Source organism: Triticum urartu, chromosome 2A, assembly GCF_056163025.1.
Source record: "Triticum urartu cultivar PI428250 chromosome 2A, HENAU_Tu73, whole genome shotgun sequence".
NCBI classification, from domain to species: domain Eukaryota; kingdom Viridiplantae; phylum Streptophyta; class Magnoliopsida; order Poales; family Poaceae; genus Triticum; species Triticum urartu.
Genome location: NC_141874.1, coordinates 501,381,335 through 501,403,190, shown reverse-complemented (window position 1 = coordinate 501,403,190; position 21,856 = coordinate 501,381,335). Strand labels below are relative to the sequence as shown.

The window sequence follows — 21,856 nt, the reverse complement described above, 5'->3', positions numbered from 1 at the left end:
AAGAATGTGTCTATTTCAAAATAAAAAGAACAACAATTAAATGTTGTGGGATACATAGAATTCCGTGAGATTATCAAGAAAATTCTTCCATCGGAGGGCCGAAAGAGAGCTGCTACACAGCCGACGGGTTCTGAACGATCTTGAGACGATGCAGCACATCTCGCCATCGATGCGTAAAGCAAAAATGAACAGGACCATTCAATTCTTCAATCGTCCGGAGTTCGGCCAGCAACTGTCGTGTGTACAGTAATTCCGGGGCCGAAAACGCATTCAACTTGAGCGTAGACCAATGATGAAGGCGGATCTCAGGCCGCACTGTCCAAACTCCAAAGCAGGGGAAGCCAAAGCTACCGTACCGTCCAACCAGTCACCAGGAGTCATCTGCCACTAGTCCATGACAACTGGGCCACGATGTACCTCGGGCCCACAAGTCATTGACTGTTCATCCAAACCACGCTCCCGAGCCGCGGGTGTGCAGCGCACCGAACAGCCACCGGGAGAACACTTCCGTTTCTGACACACCCCCACCACCCCCCGTCGCATCGCCGTCGCGACGGCGCTCCTACAAATTCACCGACCATGTCGGCCTCCTGACCCGCCGCCATCCCGGATCCCGATGCCCCAGGCCCGAATTCCAACAACCACCGCCCGCTCCACTTCGTCCCTAGCTCGAAGCCTACGACCGGGGGCGCAGGGCCAAACCCTGTCCTAGGGTTTGGGTTTCGAGCCGGATCGATCCGGCCAGGGTTCGGCGGAGCGGCTTTCAATGGGGGATCGGGACGAGGAGGAGGAGCTCCAGATGGCGCTCCGCATGAGCCTCCACGGCTCGCCGCCGGCGCAGCCCGAGCCCAAGCGCAGCAAGCCCCCATCGCCCGCCGGGGAGTCGCCTGAGGCGGAGGCGCGCCGCAAGCAGCGCGAGCTCATGGCGGCCGCCGCCGAGAAGCGCCTCCGCGCCGTGGCCCCGCCTGCCGCCGTCGCCCCGCCCGTCGCCGTCGCCCCGCTTTCCGCCGTCGTGGTGCCGCCGCCGTCCCAGCCGATGGCCGTGGTGGCGGAGCAAACTTCCGCCCCGGAGGACGTGAAGGTGGAGTCGGAATCAACCGTGGTACCTATGGAGGATGTGAAGGAGGCGGAGGTGGAGTTGGAGGTTGATGTGGGAGAGGAGGAGAAAGGGGAGGAGTTGCATCCGGAGCTCGCCGAGAAGCTCTGGCTCATGGTGTTTGGGAGCGGGGTTTCAAAGGCAGTGCTGGCGCAGTGGAGCAATCAGGGTATCAGGTGAGCTTTTGTTTGGTACTTCAGTCTCATTAATATATGTACATGGGTGAAAAACAGATGCATACTTTGATTTCTGGAGCACTTACCGATTCACCGAAATAGAAATCTGGCATTAACGTGTGATTCCTGAATAGGATATGGGATGTGTGATATAGGATGAGTGATATCCGGTTTTGTAACTCAACTATTCGGATAATATAATCTATGATATCCGGGACAAACTAACTTGCTCAGCCTATAGATCTTAGCCCACCGCTCATATCCCGCCTTTTTGAAGGCCTGACCCATTGCTTGTGTGGCTATCAACCTTGCTGATGCTGTACTTTACCTATTTTTCTTGGAAAGGCGCCTTTGGTAGGTTAATTTCACATTGTCTTGCACGGTACATGTCATCCAGTGTCATTGTACAACAAGTGGAAACCATATATTTACGAGTTAATTTGCCTTGTTGAATTATTGATGCAGTTGCATTTTGGAAATGGTATGGTTGATTGATCTTTATATTGCCATATAAATGGTTTATGTTTTATACAGTTCTTATTTGATTAACTTTCGTGCCCGGCAATATTTGCATTTGTACTCATATCGGGCACGACACGTGTCCAACTCTGACTCCCACGGAAAAATGTGGTTTAGGGTACGAAATGAGCGATATCTGTCCATATCCGCTCTGGTTTCACCTCCCATATCTGTAAGATGATGGCCTTTCGTGACTTCGTTGCTTTCATTGTCTAAGTAGACACGTGTTGCTTTCATTGTCTAAGTTTCTGTTCTGATGGGCATGGTGATGGGCACCTAGAAATTAGCGTTAGACACGTGTTTATGAGATTAGGGTTTAGTGTCCCACTGTCCCTGAATACTGGAGGATTGGGTGTCAATCAATGGTTCAATGTTCCATGAAGACAGACTGATGTGGACATACATTGTGTATTTTAGTTGTTTCTGCGAGCGTATGATAGTCATGATTCAAAGTGATCGTACATGGTTATGTGTATCTTTGAGGATCGAATCATGGTAGGAGACTAAGAGAACAAGAGGTTGTCCTTGAGGTTACTCAGGTTGGCATCTGGGCATGCTTAACTGTACTCATTTATACTACCTCCATCCGGGTTTAAAGGGCCGGCCGACCGATTCTCCAGGACCAAGGCAGCACAGCGGTACACAAAGCAACGCGCCATAATTTGCTCCAATTATTAATGCGTTATCGTTAGCCTTCCTCCAAATTCGCCAATCAGCAAGTCTCGCGCGCAGCCGCACGGCCAGCCAACCAGCGCGCTCGCATTCCTGCTCTTTCACCCGTTCCCACGTATCCCAGAACTAATGCTTGTTAATCCACGTGAATTAGCACAGCGCAATAAACACCCGGCCTAAAAATCCGGACTGTGCGCCGTGCCCCTCCGGCACTTTAAACCCGGACGGAGGTAGTAGTATACATATGAAACATTGGCATAGAATATATGGAGAACACAAATTTGGTAGTTAATAAATACTCCATGCATGGCAAAATGTAAGTTCCATAATTTTTTCTTTTCTCGTGGCAGAATAGATGTGCATGGAGATGTGTTCTCTGACTTACATTTACGTTTTGTTTCTTGTCGGTATTGTTAAGTTAAACATTGGTAGTACCTCTCCATTTTCCAACCCAATTATGAGAAACGTTCTATATATCGTGGCAGTTTCAATCGCAGAAACCAGAAATTAAAGATGACACTGGTTGTGCTCTATAATTTAATATTCATGCCATACATGATACATGAGCTTCCAGTACAGTGATCTGGTGGAAGCATATTCAAGTTGGACGCGAGAAATATTGGGTTAGAGCCGGCACCGCAGCGCTGGCTGCTTGCTGGCCAGAGGGTTGGGATGTTTCACTGATTCCCTGAGGACCTTGTTTTTCTGCCTTTTTAACTTGCCTCTGCCCGCCTGGTTGTGTGATTAGCTTTATTCCACCATTTAAATACAACGAGATGTCGCGTTTTCTTGAAAAATGGTTCACTTTCCTGTGCTCTTCCTGCTTCCTGCCAGGGTCTGGAATCCAGTTTTTACCGGTTACCAGCGGGGTTTGGTCAAATTCTGATGATTTTGGATTTCAGAATTTGAAATAAACAAAACAAAAGGTCTCATCAACCTCAATTTTTAAGTAGTTATGTTAATTCATCCTTCTTCGTATATATTATAGCTTCTTGCCGTATCCATTCTGGATGTGATCATATCAGCTACAAAATACTGCATACTTTTAATAAAGGAATTTAAATTCAAAATAAACCATCCGATTTATATTACCTTGGCACTGTCCCATTCCTGGCAGTAACTGGCCAGTACTGCCAGGAAATGGAACCCACCCTGGATAAGAACTTGTGTCAGGTTGGCATTACAAAAGATGGGCGTTTGTCATGGGTAGCTAATACCATGTCTGATGTCATCAAAGGTAACTTTGTTAGGGGTATTTGTGAAAATAAGTGCTGCTGGAGTTGCAAATATCTTCATAATTATGCGTTGGTAGTTGAGAAAAATAGTTTTGTAGTGATCAAAGGGCCTACGTGCAACAATTATAAGCCACTGCTATTTTTTTTTTGCCTGGGAACAGTATGGGAGAACCGTACAGCACAGAGCATCAAGCATTTCAGGTGAAACGCTGTCCTTCATGAGCTACAGTTCTGAAATGGACTTTTTTTTCTTCTAAGCTTTCTATGATTGACTTGATCAATTTTATTTTGTTTCTCTGAATCCAACTTGGATCCCATGTCTTCACTCTCCTCACATCAAAGGGGCATTTTAGTTTGAATAAGTTTTTGTGCAACTGACTTAACACGAAGTTTTAAGTATGCGTTTGGTATGTTGGTGCTCCGAGTCTGAGTTAAAAGTGTGATTATTTTGAATTATGACTCTGATTGCTGGCAAGTTCTAGCCATGAAGTAGGAAAATTTCCAGATTTGACAGTTAACAGGAATTTGCATGCCTGTGCCATTAGAAATTAACGCACACAGTTTCTTGGAAATATCATAGCATTGATCCTACCGTACCTTTCATTGCAGTCACACAATTGAATGCTATTTTTCTAATTATTGTTAAAATGTATGCAGGTTCAGCTCTGACCCAGAAACAGCTATGGGACTGGTACAACATGAAGGTGGCCCTTGTGGTGTCTTAGCTACAGTGCAGGTACATCATTGTTGCTTTAGCTAATTGTGTTTGATTGAGTGTTATTGTGGGCATTTTTGGTGTCTAGAATTGCCCTACATGTTTCCTTGCCTTAACTGGGTGTCACTTCAGTTGGACTGCCTAAACTTGGTCAATACTATGAACCGCCAACTCAACACAGAGCTAAACTGAGGAGGGGTCAACACTGATTGGTGTATGATTAAGTAGTCATTTCAATTCACAGTTAGCCAAAAAAAGTTCCACATAGTGCTACTTAACCAAGGGAGTATACAATTGCAGGAGGGGCCAAGGCCCAGGTTGGTCTCAACCAAGCTCTGCCCCCACGCCTAAGCATCCTGTGTAGTGACCCTGATGAATTGAACAGACATGTAAGAGATAGGTTGGAGCATTCTGCCGTTACTTAAATTTCTTTCCTACTTACAAAGATTTGAGTTGGTGTTTAGTTCATTCACTCTCCATTCTACTCACACCTGGGACTAACAATCTTGCAAAAGTCACAAGTATAAATGCACTCCATACTCGCACGTGGGAGCATCGCCCTGGGAAATGGCACAAATAAATAGTTGCACACTTACTCGTATAAGTAAACAAGTATGCTCTTACTCATGTGGGACCAGCGTTCTTGTAAAAGGCACAGATTAACACACAGGATGAACCTCAAACTCCTGATGAATAGAACAGACGAGTAAGAGATAGGTTGTAGCATTCTGCCGTTACTTAAATTTCTTTCTTACTTGCAAAGATTTGAGTTGGTGGTTGAGTTCACTCCTCACTCTCCATTCTACTCACACCTGGGACTAACAATCTTGCAAAAGTCACAAGTAATAAATGCACCCCATACTCGCAAGTGGGAGAGTCGCCCTGGGAAAAGGCACAAATAAATAATTGCACACTTGTATAATTAAGCAAGTATGCTTTTACTCACGTGGGACCAGCGTTTTTGTAAAAGGCACAAATTAATACATACAGGACGAACCTCAAACTCAAAACATTGCTATGGGTTTTACCTTCAGCACTCTAACCAACCAACTCTTCACATGCTATACAGTAGCATATAGAGCAAACGATTTGACTTATTCAAACGGGATGAAAGATGCCATTGCGCTACCATCTTTCTTCCTCAATCACCTCCCATGTGTCGCCTCTCTTCCCTATGCGTATCCTTTCCCAATCTTGCAACCCTCCCATGGTTGTTTCAGTTGCTTCAGGGCATCACTGCCTGCAACTCTTCCCTGCCATTTCGCTCTCTTTTTTCTAGCTGGATCTCGTGCAGCGATCAAATCACACGTACGCCTTCCCATTAATCTTCCATGTCGGGTGGCTAACTCAGATTTTTTGGTTTTGTAATAATGCAGAGGCACTGAGCTAGTTATGCCAAAAAACATTTAAAGCTGAGTAGCTCTACCGGTCGACCTTTTTTCTTCTTCTAGAGTTCACCTTGGTCCAATTTAAAATCCCATTTCCTGATTTTTTTACACTAATTTATCCTGATGAACAAACCCTGTTGTTGGTGGTCACAAATCTGCGCTTTTCTTAGTAAGGTCTGGTAGGACCGCTGGGGCATTCTGCTGTCACATTAAATCAGTAGAGAAGTTTGGTCACAGCTGAGCAGCTTATCTGACTTATACCTTTTGCTTGTATATAAGCCATATGATTTTTTTTTTCTAATTTGTCACAGTAATGTGTTTATATACAAGATCTAACTATTTATTTTGCTATCTGTGCAATTGTTTCTGCTCTCAGCAAGCTCAACATTTCTGATGGCAACTTTCTTATGTTCTCTTTTTGCAGGCATATGTCCTTAAATATCTTCTGTTTTTCTCTGATAATTTGGGTAACCCAGAGGTCAGTGACCCGTCATTTGCTCTGGGACAAAGACGATTTTATCAGAGTTCTTTTGCTGCAAGGGATGATTTTTCTTCTCTTACCGAGGATGGAAAGACGAGGTGGTTTCTTTTGCTCCTTGAAAACCACACTGATGCCAGTGTTGTCTTTTAGCTAATTATCTATTCAGTAATTCTTCTGAACCACCGTTCTTGATTATGAAAATAAAAACATAGCAGACTGACGTGGGAGATTAACAATTTTTTAATTTAAGCCCATGACCTTTCTTAGTTAGTTCTCTATTCATGTGTTTGTGACAGATCCCTTGATTTACCAAACTAAAAGCCATATTTCAGTGAACTATTAAAAATCCATGCCATTTTATTACTTTATTGAAACAACAGAAATGCTCTAAACGTTTATTCCGTGGAGAACCTAAATGCTTCCATACCTATTATTTCCCCACGTCGTTAATATTTTAGAATTGATGATATTCTAAATGTACTATGAAACATTATATAGTTTGCAGAATTGTACTTATTATTCTTGATACTCAAACGGCTGTTTATTAATTGATTTTTTTTTACTAGAGCATTGGTTCATGCTATGGTGGAAATTCTATTTTTATGTGGAACTGGGAAAAGAGCTGTTGTTGCATTCATTGGAGGTGTCACTCGTGAGGTAAGTGGACTTGATAACAACCAGGTGCTTATAAGCTTTGAGATGCTTCAAAGTTGATTATACTTCCATATACAGCTTGCTGACAATCTCTTTTGGAACGTACAACAGAAAGTTGATGCTGCTTTGGAAGGCCTTTCTCTTGAATCGGCAATTGATTTCCAGAAAGTTCTTAGAATAAGTATGTTTACCTCAAGGAAGGATGCATTCAACATGCTTCTGGCAAACATTCCTCTGTTTCAAAGTCGACTGGGTGCCATGTTATTTCTTATCTCTTCTTTACTTTCGCGGGGACTGGTATGTCTATGTCTATGTTTTGTTGTGTGCATCATGTTTTTTTTTGCTTGCACAATTAAATAAATTGCAAATTCAGTGGTGTATTTGAACTTCAATCAATTTTGAACCAGGATTGTATCCAAGCAGATAGGGATGATCCAAGCCAACCATTGGTCACGGCTCCATTTGGGCATGCTTCTCAGGTACAGATAGCATTATCAACTCCAGTATTTTAGCACGAGTTGCTTACTGTAACACCCTGCCATTTAGTACCACACTGTCAGTTTAACTCGAGTTACACTTGCATATAAGTCTTGTTTGTGCAAGCGGTGTCTCTTCATGTTTAACCCTTTTATGTGAAGTGAGGACAAACGTATAAACGTATAAGTAGGGTGTTTACGGATGCATGCCCACTCCATGATGAACAGGGCTGTTGGCTTCTTTGGGTCGCAGTGTATCGCACCTGACATAGCAATTCAGTGCTTACTGTAGGAATACAGTGCTGGAGTCATTTGAAAGCTATAAATATTGAACAACTTTTTATGTACTAGTACTGCCCATTATTATCAGTAATATCTATACATTACATTACAACCTAGTGTGGTCTTTTTCAGGAAATTGTAAATTTATTGCTTTGTGGAGAGGCTGTCCCAAATGTATTTGATGGCAAGATGGACCTTGGTGGCGGCATGTCCCTGAAAGGCATTCCAAATGATGTTGAAGTTGGGTTCCTTACCCTTCTGGAATCGCTAAATTTGTGCAAGGTTGGTCAGTACCTAAAGTGCCCGAAATGGCCTATATGGGTGGTGGGAAGTGAAAGTCACTACACTGTCCTTTTTGCCCTAAATCCCAACGTCCAAGAGGAGAATGAGCTGGAAGAGCGGGAATCCAAAATTAGGAGGGCATTTGATGCGCAAGACCAAAGTGGAGGTGGAGGCTTTATTGCGGTGGAGGGATTCCAGCAAGTTCTGAGGGACACCGACATAACATTTCCTTCTGACAAGCTCGACGATCTCTGTAATGCGGGCGTTATAGTATGGAGTGAGTTCTGGCAGGCACTGCTTCAGTTGGATAAAAGGGCTGGAGGCATGAAAGATCCAACTGGCCTTATGGGCAAGAAGCAATTCACTATCTACCACTTCAATGGAATTGCCAAGTCAGTGCTTAATGGGAGTGGAAACACAGGAGGAGGCTCAACTCCAATACAAAGACCTAGGATATGCAAGTTAAATGTCAGCGTCCCACCTAGGTGGACGCAGGATGAATACCTAGCTGATGTTGTAAGCTCATCGGCCAGCGGCAGCAAGAATGACAGTGTTCTTTCTCTTGCTCCACCAGTTCAGACTGCTTGTCAGCATGCGCCATTAGTGGACTGCATTAGAACTCGATGGCCACGGGCAGCTTGCAGTTGGTCTGGAGATGTGCCGAGTATCGTCTGATGCTTGAGTTCCAGTCGTATCGTTTGTTGGGCTGATTTCGAGCAGACTGCTTGGACTCCCATAGTGTTGGCCATGCCATGCAAAGTTTTGGAAGGGGCTGCTGGTGTTGTAATTGTTTAGCCTGATGAATATATGTTTTCCCCCCTTGACATGAATCCTTTTTATCGCGTCATCTTATCAGGGACATGAGTTTTCTTTTTTCTTTTAATTGACATTAGATGTATACACCTTTTATGGATATGCTGTTAAGTCTCGAGGCACATTCTTTCCTGTACACAGATGATTTTGTTGTAGTTTATTTTATATCTGACACAGCTGATCGACTTGTTTGTTTTACATCTGACGGAGTTGTAAAAGTTCTATGATAGTGCTTACTTGTCCACCTTTTGATTTCTTATTTTCTTGCCTATAACCTTTCTTTCGTTGACCGAAAAAATGTTTCCCTTGCTTTTTTTTAACACAGACGCACATACACTCACTCGCTTGTTTCAGTTGAACGTGTCCGTGTAGTTGATTTATGTATATAGTACTTGTGTCCGCTCTTTTGACGTGTTTGGTTCACACAACGGTAACGACTACGAGGCTGTTATGAGATTATTACGGTGGTACATTGGCGTAATGGATCAATCTGCAGTTTTGTTTGGGTCCAGTCAGCAACGACAAGCTCAGAAAACTGCTAGAGGAGCATGCCATGGCCAGCTAAAACAGCCTTCAGCCCCTCAAGATTCGAGTGTTCTTGCTCCAAGGGCTATGTCGTCATCCACCTCTTCGTCCTCCATGGTGAGCTTGGTGGCGAGGTGTGTCATATGCAGGATAGATGAACGGGCGTGAGAATTTGTTCGGGAAGAGGAAACGAACGAGGTGGGATTTGAGAACGTGGTTGCCTATAAAAAGAAAAGAGGTTAGAATCAATTTCGTACGATATCATGGAATAAAAGCCAAATCATAAGGGTAGAAGTGAAAACAAAATGTACAACTCATTGGATGGTTATAGGAGGACAGTGGTACACCTAATCTATCGAGGATCAAACCCTAGATTTGACGTTTTTGTGTCTCATGTTATAGCGAGGTGCCAATCCCTACATCGATCATGTGTGAAGTTTTGAATTGAAATCGATGCACATGACTTTGCACCAAAAAAAAAACACTCGGCGACCGCTCATTTTGATGTTCGTTTAGTGAAAGAAGAGTCGATCATGAGATGCTTTTGACGATTGCATTGTGTTACAAAAATAGAAATTCAATCCATTTCGCACAAAATAGATAAATTATAATCAATCACACGACGTAACCTTAAAAAAAAAAAATCACACATCGGCGCACGTAGGGCGTCGTTCCAACCGTCCGATTTGATGTTGGTCCGACGGATGAAGTTTCTCCGAAAAAAATAGAAGCAGCACAAGCGATCTCTAAGGCTGGTCATAATGATAGTATCATAGTTAGTATCATGCATGTCAACTAGGCAATTTTGATGAGGTGTCATAGCATTAAATGAAGAAAGAGATGATGGAGTATCATATCATGACACCGTATTATAATAAATGATATGCTGCTTTGTGTCATGCATGACAATAAATAAAGTACTATATGATACTATTTTGAGCATCAGTACAGACACAAGCGCTCATATACACGCGCATACACTCACCCCTATGAACGCACACACGCACACCCTACCCCTATGAGCACCTTTAAGAGACTGAGCCGGCATATCATCTTGAGATTTACGAAGTCACCATAGTTGCCTTCGACGGGAACGTCTCCTCCCACTGAAAGCGCATCGCCGGAAATCCAGAAATAATGCGAGTATCAGGATTTGAACCTTGGTGGGTTGGGGATACCACTGTCCACCTAACCATCTCAACAACAGGTTGGTTCGCAAGTACTACATGATACTAATATATGATAGGAAATGTCTAGGGCACATCTAGATGTGCCCTACTTATTGCACATCTAAGTGAGTGAATCAAGTATGAAGAGGAAAAAAAAAAGAAAAAAATATCCACACGAATCTCAACGTAAGATCAATGATATAGGACCTAGATGTGCAATACTTATGGCACATCTAGATGTGCTTTAGCAAAACTGTATATGATACTATGCATTAGGGAGGTAGTATCATATACTAGTACCCCGTTACAACCAGCCTAACCTGCGGCTGCGGGCCCCTCTCTCCTCTCGCTACGCCGGCGATGAGCTGCTCGTCGGAACTCCCCTCCCCCTCGCCCAGACTCCGACCAACTCTCCACTCCCGCCCCTGAACCTCCTCCCCCCCCCCCCCCCCCCCCCCCCCCCCCACCTCCAAGCAGTCAGGCCTCCCGTCTCCACCCACCAATCATCGCCGCGCCATCTTGTCCAGCAACGCCTCTTCCGCCGTCGTGGCGCCACCCTGAAACCCCAAAGCCTCGGTGTCGTGATACCAAGGCCACGTTATCAGGGGCACACCACCACTACCCCGCCCCGAAATACCTGGGTGCCAGTGTCGCCACCATTGCGGCGGCGTCCCGAAACCCCTTGGTCTAAGGTAGTACAATTTCTGCCGCTCAGGGGTCACGGTCGTGGTGGTGGGATTGAACGCCCGGAAGGAGTGCGCTGACAGGAGCAGGAAGACCGGCGTGATCACCTACCGCAACTTCTCCTGTTTCCCGCGAGGCCTTCAGGCCAGTGTGAAGCCGGGAAGCCACACCACGGCTGATGGCGCCAATGCCGGACCCGGCGACGGGCCGCAGTGCCCACCTCCATCGCCGGGCTCAACAAATCTGGCCCCAAGCTTGAGGTATACGCCTTCTAGCTGCGGCACAACTATCCACTCTTCGCCGCATCCTGCCTGCATGCCTACTTTTTTCCACCTGACATTTGGTTGAATCGGGGATGAGCCCGGACCGCTGAATTAATTCTACCGAGGGACTCAGAGGCAGTAGTATACAAATCCACCTTCGGAATGAGGTTATGAGCAAGTGCCAATTATCTGTGAACACTTCGCCTGAAAATGGAGTTGCTGGTTTTCTGGTAAGTTTATGACAATCTTCATCTTTTGCTACTAAGAATTCCATAACCATGTTGATTCAACATGCCTCAACCACTGATTGTAGTTAAGACTAGTAATTTGCTACCAGAAGTTGTGGGCTAGCCTATTTAACTGCTACTAGTGTTCTGTCCTAGTCCAATCTGTCTTCTGTCAGTTTTCCTTTCGAGTATTTCATACCTTCTGCAGTCTTTACAGGGTTAACGCTCACTAATTAATTCTCTTTCTTCATCAAAATGGCAAAACTCCTGCCACTAATGGAAGAAAAAAAAGGTATCTGGATACAAAGCGGACAACGATCACTAGTCAAATCGTACTATATCCGTGCTTGCATCCATTTTGTAGAAGATCACGTAGACAACCAACCAATACTTTGATGAGAATCCAAATGATTGCTATGTATATTATACAACAATATATCCTGAAAAACCTTATCTCAGTTCATTTAGTTTCAGAAATGCTAACTTGCCACTGGTATTTCAGGGTTTAGACAATCACTGAAGGGAAGCTCTGCTCCATCATTGCAGCAACCTGTCTTCATGAAGCTCTGAGGTATGTTGCAGTTTGCCTGCCTCTTGTGAAGCTTGGTCCAGGTGCCCATCAACTACTTGAACATATACAAGATATTGCGGTCAGAAATGCTAGCAATGAATGGTGATGTTCCATAGGATTTATCGGTAATATAAAAAATGTACTTGTGACAAAACCTGAAGTGCTTAACATGTCTCTGTTTATTTTCTTGGATTCCAGGCTTCCAGCATGATAAATAATTGTTCTTGAATTAAGATGTTTGCGTAAATAAAGTCGTGCTTACATGTTGAATGTTGATTCCCTGCAATAGCTTGAAGTAGTCTTGGCATTGGGGGTATGTTGACTTCAAGAAGGCCTTCAAGACTTTGAACAACGTCACCCATTGTGGGTCGATCAAACTCGTCATCTTGAATACACCAGCATGCAATCTTCAAAGCTCTTTCCACCTGTTCCAAATGGGCATTGCCATGTAGATTGATGTCCACCAGACTCCCCACACCCCCCTCCAGTAGTTTGTTTGCAACTTGCACAGGGAAATAGACATAATCATCACCGGTTGTATACTGTCTACCTGAGTTCCTCTTCCCTGATACAATTTCCAACAAAACCATGCCATAGCTGTAGACATCAACTTTTGCTGTAATAACAGTTCCGCTAATCCATTCAGGTGCTAGATATCCAATTGTTCCTCTCATTGTAGTGAGAACTCGACTAAAATCCCTTCCGAGAAACTTTGCCATCCCGAAATCTGCTATTTTCGGAACAAATGACGCATCTAGAAGTATGTTCTCTGGCTTAATGTCGCAATGTATGATGCAATCCTGGCAACTATCATGCAAGTAGACCAGTCCTCTAGCAACTCCAAGAGCTATTTGATGCCTAATGCTCCATTTCAAAATTGTACCATTATTGTGAAATAAATGAGCATCAAGAGAACGATTTTGCATGTGTTCGTAGACAAGCAACCTACCGTCGCCCTCAGTACAAAAGCCAATTAGATTAACTAGATTGATATGCTGAATGAAGCCAATTGATCTCACTTCAGCTCTGAATTGCTTCTCTCCTTGGCAAGCACCATCAAGCCTTTTAACTGCTATGGCAGTGGAGTCATCTAGAAACCCCTTGAATACAGAACCAAAACCACCTGCCCCTAGCTTCTCGGAGAAGTTTTTTGTTGCACGTTGCAAATCAACATATCTAAATGCAATAATGCCCCCACCACCTTGAAGGTTTTCCATTCTATGAGCAGACAACCTCTTGTTCCTCTTAATCATCAGTAGCAAGAAGAGTGACAATAAACCGCAGAAAGCAACACTTGCACCAATTGCTGTGCCGATGATTATCCGTCTTCTGTTGCTTTCCAACCTTTGTACCTCTCTGTTGGCTAGGCGCATGTAAAGAGTGGCTTTGTTAGTATTTGTAGTATCATCACATTGTTGCTGCTTCACATTAATAATTTCACCATTCCAAATAAAACATCCATTGACACCATAGGAATATGCAGTGCAAGTGCAGCTGCCCATGCAAACTTCGGTACATTTATCTTCACTTGTAGCATCTTCTGTGCTGTGTCCGTTATTGGGCAATCCAACACATGTGATAGGGTAGAACCTGTCTTCCTCACTTATGCTTTTGTTGATACCGCAATCTAATGGAGTATTTCTCACACAGCCGCCTGTTCGATCATCTAGCTCCCAGTCACTAGGTGATCTTATGGAGAATCCTTTCATACAGTTGCAGAATGGAATTGTATTATCATTACAAATTGTGAATGGTCCACAAACAGCAAATACATCACATTGAACTCTGGGTTGGGCATAGGTCATCACCCAGTCTTGTGAGCTCTCAAGCCAAAGGAAAGATTTTGTTTGACCTGAGACATCCAACAGATGATGGAAAATGATTGTCTCGTCTAGTAAGTTATACGTGAAGTACTTCTCTTGGTCATTGTCGACAAATGTAAAATTTACAACAAAAGGGCCTGCCATCTCTGGTATTGACGGAAAGTATTGGCCGTTCCATACCCCACTCGACCAATATGGTATGGACGAGTTCAGCTGTGTAAAGATGTACTGATTGGCACCACTTGGGTCTAATTCTTCACCATATCTGCCAGGGGCTAAGTCAATCAAGTTCTTCCTAGAAACCAGACGGCGATTCAGACCCGTGACCTTGTTCCAACCTAGTTTTATACCAGGAAGGAAGGTATTTGTGGGGTAATCAAAGCTCTGCCACAACACATTTGATGAGTTCGAGGAGTTCTGTAGGATGAGGTTTCCGCTGTTCAATAGCGTAGCAATGGTATTGTTGCTTGTGGTATTCGTGTGGGTAGACCAGATGATGGACATAGTGACTTGGTTTAAGATGACGAGGTTGCCATCACTGGATATTATCAGCTCCGATGTGGTGGTGTCTGTAACTGGGTTATGATCGTTTGCTACCCATACCGGAGTTAGCTTGGGGACGTTGTTGTACCATATGCCTAGGTACCAGTTCAGGGTGTTGTGGGAGGACTTACTGCCTGTCTGGAAGAAGCCGAGAGCAAACTTGCCGTTATTGGAGATGATCCTGTCGTTGCCGACAAGTGCTTGCCTGGATGTAATGGCGTCCATGGCGGCAGAACATCCAGGGAAGTGTAGGGACAAGAAAAACCCGAAATAGATGAGGAAGAGATGCATGCTGAATGGCCTGTAGAGCTAGCCAAACATCAAAAAGTTTGGTTAGAATTGGATACTTAAAACACTGGGCAACACCAAACGTCATGGTAAAGTCAAGCCCTCCCCTCTATGACCGTGATAGATATCCCTAATTTACTAATCAAGTGGCATGCCATCTTTGCTAAATCCAACACTTGCAGAAAAAGGAATATGTGGAAAGTGGTAGTTGACCACATGTTGCACACTAGATTAAAAAAACAATGCCTGATTGTGACAAGATGGCTAACCAGTGCACTTTTTTCTGTTTCGTTGGCCTCATCCAACATTGTGTTCTCATCCTCTCAAATTCTTGCATTTGTGATTTTCTATGGGAACCAGGGAGGAAGGGACTGACCCTCACCTCTCATGTTTGCTACTATAAAAGCGTAAAGACGAACAAAGAATATAGAACAATGACTTAGAGGCACCACTGCATGTTTAAATGCACCACATGCATGTTTAAATGGCTCAATCAGCTCCAGAAACAATGGAGGTAACTAATGAATAATACGACAGCTAGGTCTTGGATGACCTCAGTAGAAATACCAAGTTATGGTGTCAAGTTATGGTGTAACCACGGGTGACACCATTGAATTGTGCTGACCTGTTCACCATAGGCCACTTTCATGTTTAGCTGGGTCAAGTCCGTGTGGCTTCCTTGTGACACCTGGAGCTTCCCTTGGGTCGACTGTTTCTCTGCATCGAAGATTTATGACATCTCCCTCCAACACGTTTGAGCTCCGATTTACTCTTCCTAGATATGGAAGTCGAACTGCTCATCCAAGCTCAAGGCGTTTGCTTGGCTCCTTTTGAATGATAGGCTCAATCCTAAGGACTTGCTCGAACGATGACACATCCAGATCAATGGAAGTTCTAGTTGCATTTTATGTAACGCGGGAGATGTTGAATCCTGCTACTACCTGTTCTGGAAATGCGGCTTCAGCACAGATTGCTGTGCGACTATTGATTCACCCCTCAACTCTTACCAGTGGAAGGCATGATTATCCAGGCTAGACAGAACTTCAGCTAGTCCTTCAATGTTGTTGCGTGGAACATATAGAAACAGAGGAATGCTAAGATCTTTGATAATATCAATCCAAGTTTAGCCTCCTAGTCTTTCCTTTTCAAGAGAGACATCTTCCTTCTTTCTTACTGAGTGAACGCTGAACTTGAGGCTCCTCTTAGGCCATGCCTTGTTCATCTTGCTACGCCTCTTCCCCTTCCTCTTGTATATTCCTCTCCCCACTCTCTGTATATACTAGATGACACCCCGCGTGTTTCTGCGGGAGTTGGTTGCAATATATTTCGATGATATTTGGTTGTATAGAACAGGAAATTGGGATTAATAATATGAGAACTGAAACTGAATATATATATGATTTTATTGTATTTGATTATCGTGTAGTTGTGAAACATTTATTGAATACAAGTAGAATAATAAAATAGAAATGGCTGATCCTTTTCCCATGCATGGTTGTATGTTGAGGTGTGCTTTTTCCCATGCATGGTTACACATCGAGGTGGCATGTTTGCATATGTTGACAGAAATAGGTTAGTGGGGATCACCTATTTACTCTCTCCGTTCCAAATTAATTGAAATTCTAGGTCTGTCCTAAGCCAAACTTGTTTAAGTTTGACCAAGTCAGAAAAATGTGCTAACATCTACAACACCAAATTAGATTTATAAAGTATATTTTGTACTATGTATATTTGATACTTTAAATCTTAGCATATTTTTCTTTAGACTTGGGACAAATCTAGAACTTCAATTAATTCGGAATGGAGGGAGTTGTTATATAGGATTTCCCTATTGTAAATATATCTGATCTTTAATTAACTATTACTTTTGGCTCTTTCCTACAGTTTTATTTCAAAAAGTATTGCATTGTTCACGATAGACACATGCTGTGATTAGCTGCAGTATCTTGAGGGCGACTAGCTAGTACCACAACCTGTATTAATTGTTCAGCATAGCCAGTATATTGAAATGTGTATATCCTTAGGCCAGCAGTTAGGCAGGCTGCTGTGGTTTTCTTTGTCAGGTAGCACGTCTACTCCATATAGAAACCCTGTTTGCAGCATACCTTGTTAAGTTTCATACATTATATTACTTTATATATAAACCATTGTGAATGGAAGTTTTGATTGATGTGAGCTGGGATAAGATTGGGAAACGGCTTAGGAAAACTGACGAGGTAGCAAGCTATTTTTGTACAACTAATGGGTGCAGAGAAACTTATATGCATGCTTGGTCATATACATGCCATGTTAGTTTCAGGCAAAGCAATTAACATCTTAACCAACAAGTAGAGGTCTCTCAGTGCAAAGAGATCATACATTTTACAAACGGTAAGTTCATTCACAAGATAAGGTCCCCTTCCTTTCCCTTAAAAAAAAAAGGTCCCCTTCCTTTGTACTTCATCATAGATTTTACATTTTGCTAACTTGTGCGCGACATTCTTCTCCACTTCTAAGCTGCTTCGTGTTTTGGACGTTTTCTGGCAACCTGATGTCCGCCATGCTATGTTTTTAAGGCGACGCTTTGCTTTAAGGCGCTGGGGGGGCGCCTCGACGCCTAGGCGCCTAAAGCGGACATATCTGCAAAGCGCTGGGGGGGCGCCTCGACGCCTAGGCATGGCATGAAACCTACCACTGAGATCTACTCCGTTTTGTTGCTACCATAACTTAGTGGAAGCCTAACTGGGACCAATAAACAGGTTCTGGTCAGTTACCCTATGCCTGGCCCTGGCAGTGGAAGTCATGAGTGAGTGAGAATGGACTCTCACTGCACCACTTTACAAGTGCGACTGCACATATCTATGGGCGTTGCCAGAGGATATGCAACCTTGCACTGGTAACTACTTCACACCTGCAAGTTCAGTTTTGTTATATGATGTGGTGATCTAGATGTCTAGCTATCAACCTATCACAGTGTTCCACAAGTGTCACTTGGGGTTTTGTTATCTAAGAGTGAAATGTGGGTCTCCATAGAAACTCTAACCCTAGGGTTTCGTTTCACTCGCTCGCGTACAGAAGGTTTGAAACTCTAACCCTGCTGGATCTTAATCTCCTGTCCATTGCTCTAGAAAAGCTAATTCTGGATTTCATCTGCGACTTAAACAATTGGATTTGAAATTCGATACCACATCCCGCCAAACCAAAAACTGCCAACGAATGTAGGGGATATGAGAATGGTGGCTTCTTGAACAAAGGCTCTTTGCTGCTCTGCAACTTCTCGATGACCGCAGTGCAATGCAACATCTTCATATGAGAGCACTGAACCAAAATGCAGTGTGGTCTATTGGAGGCCTCCACTCAATCTTAAATGTCATATTTAAGCCTTTCTATATTCTTACCTGCCATTCGGGATCCTTGTTTATGTACTGAATAGCAGCTAGATAGAATTCACTGTTAATGTGATTCATCTAGTCAATTCATAAACTTCCCTTCCAGACTTCGCAATATTAGCACCTTTTTTCCTTGTATTTTTATTAGGGCATGTACAACGCCATCTACTCAGCCATCTGTAAGGCATGACACGTAGGATTTTTATCTAGGTGGAGAGAGAGAGAGAGAGAGAGATGCAAGCTCCTTTTATCAGTTCATACAAATTAGTTATCAAAACACATGCTAAGTTGTCACTGTCATTTCATGATTTAGACAATCACTGAAGGGAAACTCTGCTCCATGACTGCAGCAACCTATGTTCATGTCATGGGTGAGCTGCCTGGTGTGGCTCACTGCCTCCATCATCTTTCTGTCCCCCCTCCTGTGAAGCTTGGTCCAGGTACCAATCGGCTGCGCGTACATAAAAAAAATGATGCAAGTTAGGCATGCTAGCACTGAATATTGACATACCATAGGCTTTTATCAGTATTATACCAAATGTAATCATGACACATCTCGCCGCTTATATTCTACAGTAGTATTTATAGTAAGCTATGCTTGGATTAGTATATTTGTGCAAGTACGTTCTTGCTTACATTTCGAGTGTGCATTCCCTGCAATAGCTTCAAGTAGTCTTGGCATTGGGGGTATGTTGACTTCAAGAACACCTTCAAGATATTGAACTACTTCACCCATTGTGGGTCGATCAAACTCATGATCTTGAATACACCAACACGCAACCTTCAAAGCTCTTTCCACCTGGTCCAAATGGACATCATCGTGCAGATTGCTGTCCATCAAACTTCCCGCACCCCCCTGCAGTAGTTTATTTGCGACTTGCACAGGGAAATAGACATCATCGTCATCGGTTGTACACTGTCTACCTGAGTTCCTCTTTCCTGATACAATTTCCAACAGAACCATGCCATAGCTGTATACATCAACTTTTGCTGTAATAAGAGTTCCACTAAGCCATTCAGGTGCAAGATATCCTATAGTTCCTCTCATTGTAGTGAGAACTCGACTAAAGTCCCTTCCAAGAAACTTTGCCATCCCAAAGTCTGCGATCTTTGGAGCAAATGATGCATCGAGGAGTATGTTCTCTGGCTTAATATCACAATGTATAATACAATCCCTGCAACTATCATGCAAGTAGGCCAGTCCTCTAGCAACTCCGATAGCAATTTGATACCTGATGCTCCATTTTAAGCCTGTAGCATTACTATGAAATAAATGGGCATCAAGAGAACGATTTTGCATGTGTTCATAGACAATCAGCCTCCTATCACCCTCGGTACAGAAACCAATTAGTTTAACTAAATTGATATGCTGAATGGTCCCAATTGATCTCACTTCAGCTCTGAATTGCTTCTCGCCTTGACGAGCACCATCAAGCCTTTTAACTGCTATTGCAGACGAGTCATTTAGAACCCCCTTGAATACAGAACCAAAACCACCTGTCCCTAGCTTCTCAGAGAAGTTTTTTGTTGCACGTTGCAAATCAGCATACCTGAACATGATAATGCCACCATCACCTTGAAGGTTTTTCATCCTGCGAGCACACATCCTCCTAGTCATCAGTAGAAAGAAGAGTGACAACAAACCAAATAGAGCAACACTTGCACCAACGGCACTGCCAATGATTATCCGTCGCCTGTTCCTTCCCAACCTTTTCACCTCTTTGTCGGCAAGGCGGAGGTAAAGAGTAGCTTGGTTATTGTTACCAATATCACCACATCGTTGCTGTTTCACATTGGTTAATTCATCATCCCAAACAAAACATCCGTTGTAACCATAGGAATATGCAGTGCAATTGCAGTTGCACAGACAAACTTGTGCACATCCAGCTACATTTGTAGCATCTCCTATCTTGCGGCCATTGTCGGGCAAACCGACACATGGCAGGGAGTAGAACCTGTCTTGCATACTTGTGTTTTCGTTGATTCTGCAATCTAATTGGGCATTTCTCATGCAGCCGCCTGTTCGATCTTCTAGCTCCCAGTCATCAGGGGATCTTATGGAGAAGCCCTCCATACAGCTGCAGTAAGGAAGCTTGTCCTCTTCGCAGATCGTGAAAGGCCCACAGATGCCATATACATCACAATGGTCGTTGGGGTTGGTGTAGGCTGGTACCCAATCCTGTGCACGCTCAACCCACAAGAGTATCTTGACCTGACCAGAGTTATTCAGCGCAAAACGCATGATGGTCGTGTCATCCAGCAAGGTATATGTGAAATACACCTCTTGTTCGTTGTTGACGAACGTAAAGTCAATCAACTGGCGGCCTGACATCTCTGGTATAGAACCAAAGTAGTGCCCGTTCCATTCTCCACTGGACCAGTATGGCATGGACGAGTTCAGTGCTGCAAGACTGAACCGGGCAGAACCGTTCTTCTCATGCAACTCGTAAACATACATCCCAGGAGCAGGGTCTATCATGTTCTTTCTGGAGACAAGACGGCGGTTCAGGCCGGTGACCTTGTCTCGGCCAAGCTTTGCGCCGGCGAGATGAGTATCCGTCGGGTAGTCAAAGCTTTGCCACAAGACATGAGAAGAGTTTGAGGTGCTTTGCAGGACGAGGTTACCGGTTTTCAGTAGCATGACTCTAGTGCTGTTTGCTGTGGTGTTGGCCTGGGTAGACCAGATGATGGACTTGGTGCTCTGGTCTATGATGACCAGGTTCCCGTCGCCGGAGATTGCGAGCTCCGGCGAAGTGGCAGGCTTATCTCCGTTGGCCACCCACGCCGGAGTGAACTTTGGGACTGTGTTGAACCATACGCCCAGGTACCAGTTGGAAGCATGGCGCGAGGACTTACTATTCGGTTGGAAGAAGCCCAGCGCGAACTTGCCGTTGCTGGAGACGAGCGTGTCCTTGCCGGCGAGCACCTGCCCGGCTGAGATGGTGTCCGTCGCGGCACGGCAGGCGGGATTGCGCAGGGGGAGGAGCAGGAGGAGGCCGTAGGCGACGACGATGATCGGGTTCGGCATGGTGGTGCGAAGAAACTAGAGTTGCTGCTCTATTTTTGAGACGAGGAAATGCTGCCTCGGCGGAAGGGAGCAAGCATGATAAGGAAGCCAGCCACACGACAGCAGCCGTTGGGGTACAGTAGAGTGCCGGCCGCCTAGTCGTCACGGCTTTAAAGGACCCGAGTACGACTGGCTTTAAAGGACCCGAATACGACTGAAATACTGTATATATGTCGGCGGTTGTCTGAAGGTCCGATAATGTCTGGATAGTGCCGCAGTCCTGGGGTGGAGAACGGGCCAAACCTGTGCTCAACGGCAGAGATTGCCTTCAGCCCTTCACCGGTGGGAGCTGGGACGTCATTACTCTATTAATTACTCCTAGGTACTACTCCCTCCGTATATAGACATACTTTAGTGCGTTTGTTCACTCATTTCAGTCCATATGTAGTTCATATTGAAGTATCCAAAACATCTTATATTCATGAACGGAGGCAGTACCCTCTGTTTTTATTTACTCCGCATATTAGAGTTGACTGAAGTCAAACTTTGTACAGTTTGACCAAATTTATAGAAAAGAATATAAATATTTAGCATAACAA

General features: G+C 44.2%; 3 protein-coding genes and 1 long non-coding RNA gene across 5 annotated transcripts; 2 read left to right on the top strand and 2 right to left on the bottom strand.

The window, feature by feature from the left end:
* Positions 1–480: 480 nt before the first annotated feature.
* Positions 481–8,987, top strand: LOC125538207 (ubiquitin interaction motif-containing protein). The gene is made up of 7 exons (XM_048701486.2): positions 481–1,272; positions 4,356–4,434; positions 6,226–6,380; positions 6,849–6,939; positions 7,048–7,233; positions 7,344–7,415; positions 7,827–8,987. The coding sequence occupies exons 1-7, from the start codon at positions 767–769 to the stop codon at positions 8,649–8,651; spliced, it is 1,914 nt and encodes a 637-aa protein (XP_048557443.1). The 5' UTR covers positions 481–766; the 3' UTR covers positions 8,652–8,987.
* A 1,460-nt stretch (positions 8,988–10,447) lies between these two features.
* LOC125538206 (uncharacterized) lies at positions 10,448–20,894 on the top strand. The gene is made up of 3 exons (XR_007296272.2): positions 10,448–11,660; positions 12,160–12,228; positions 20,266–20,894. It is a non-coding gene; the product is annotated as an uncharacterized LOC125538206 (long non-coding RNA).
* On the bottom strand, positions 12,031–16,656 carry LOC125538204 (G-type lectin S-receptor-like serine/threonine-protein kinase At2g19130). 2 transcript variants are annotated; one of them, XM_087544171.1, is made up of 2 exons: positions 12,491–16,656; positions 12,031–12,283 (listed from the first exon to the last, which is right to left on the bottom strand). In XM_087544171.1, the coding sequence occupies exons 1-2, from the start codon at positions 14,883–14,885 to the stop codon at positions 12,195–12,197; spliced, it is 2,484 nt and encodes an 827-aa protein (XP_087400297.1). In that variant the 5' UTR covers positions 14,886–16,656; the 3' UTR covers positions 12,031–12,194. The 2 variants fall into 2 exon arrangements, with proteins under 2 accessions (XP_087400297.1, XP_048557440.2); XM_048701483.2 differs by having other exon boundaries at positions 12,031–12,280.
* On the bottom strand, positions 18,356–21,278 carry LOC125538205 (G-type lectin S-receptor-like serine/threonine-protein kinase At2g19130). The gene is made up of 2 exons (XM_048701485.2): positions 18,887–21,278; positions 18,356–18,701 (listed from the first exon to the last, which is right to left on the bottom strand). Exons 1-2 carry the CDS (start codon positions 21,276–21,278, stop codon positions 18,616–18,618), a joined length of 2,478 nt encoding a protein of 825 aa, XP_048557442.2. The 3' UTR covers positions 18,356–18,615.
* Positions 21,279–21,856: the final 578 nt, after the last annotated feature.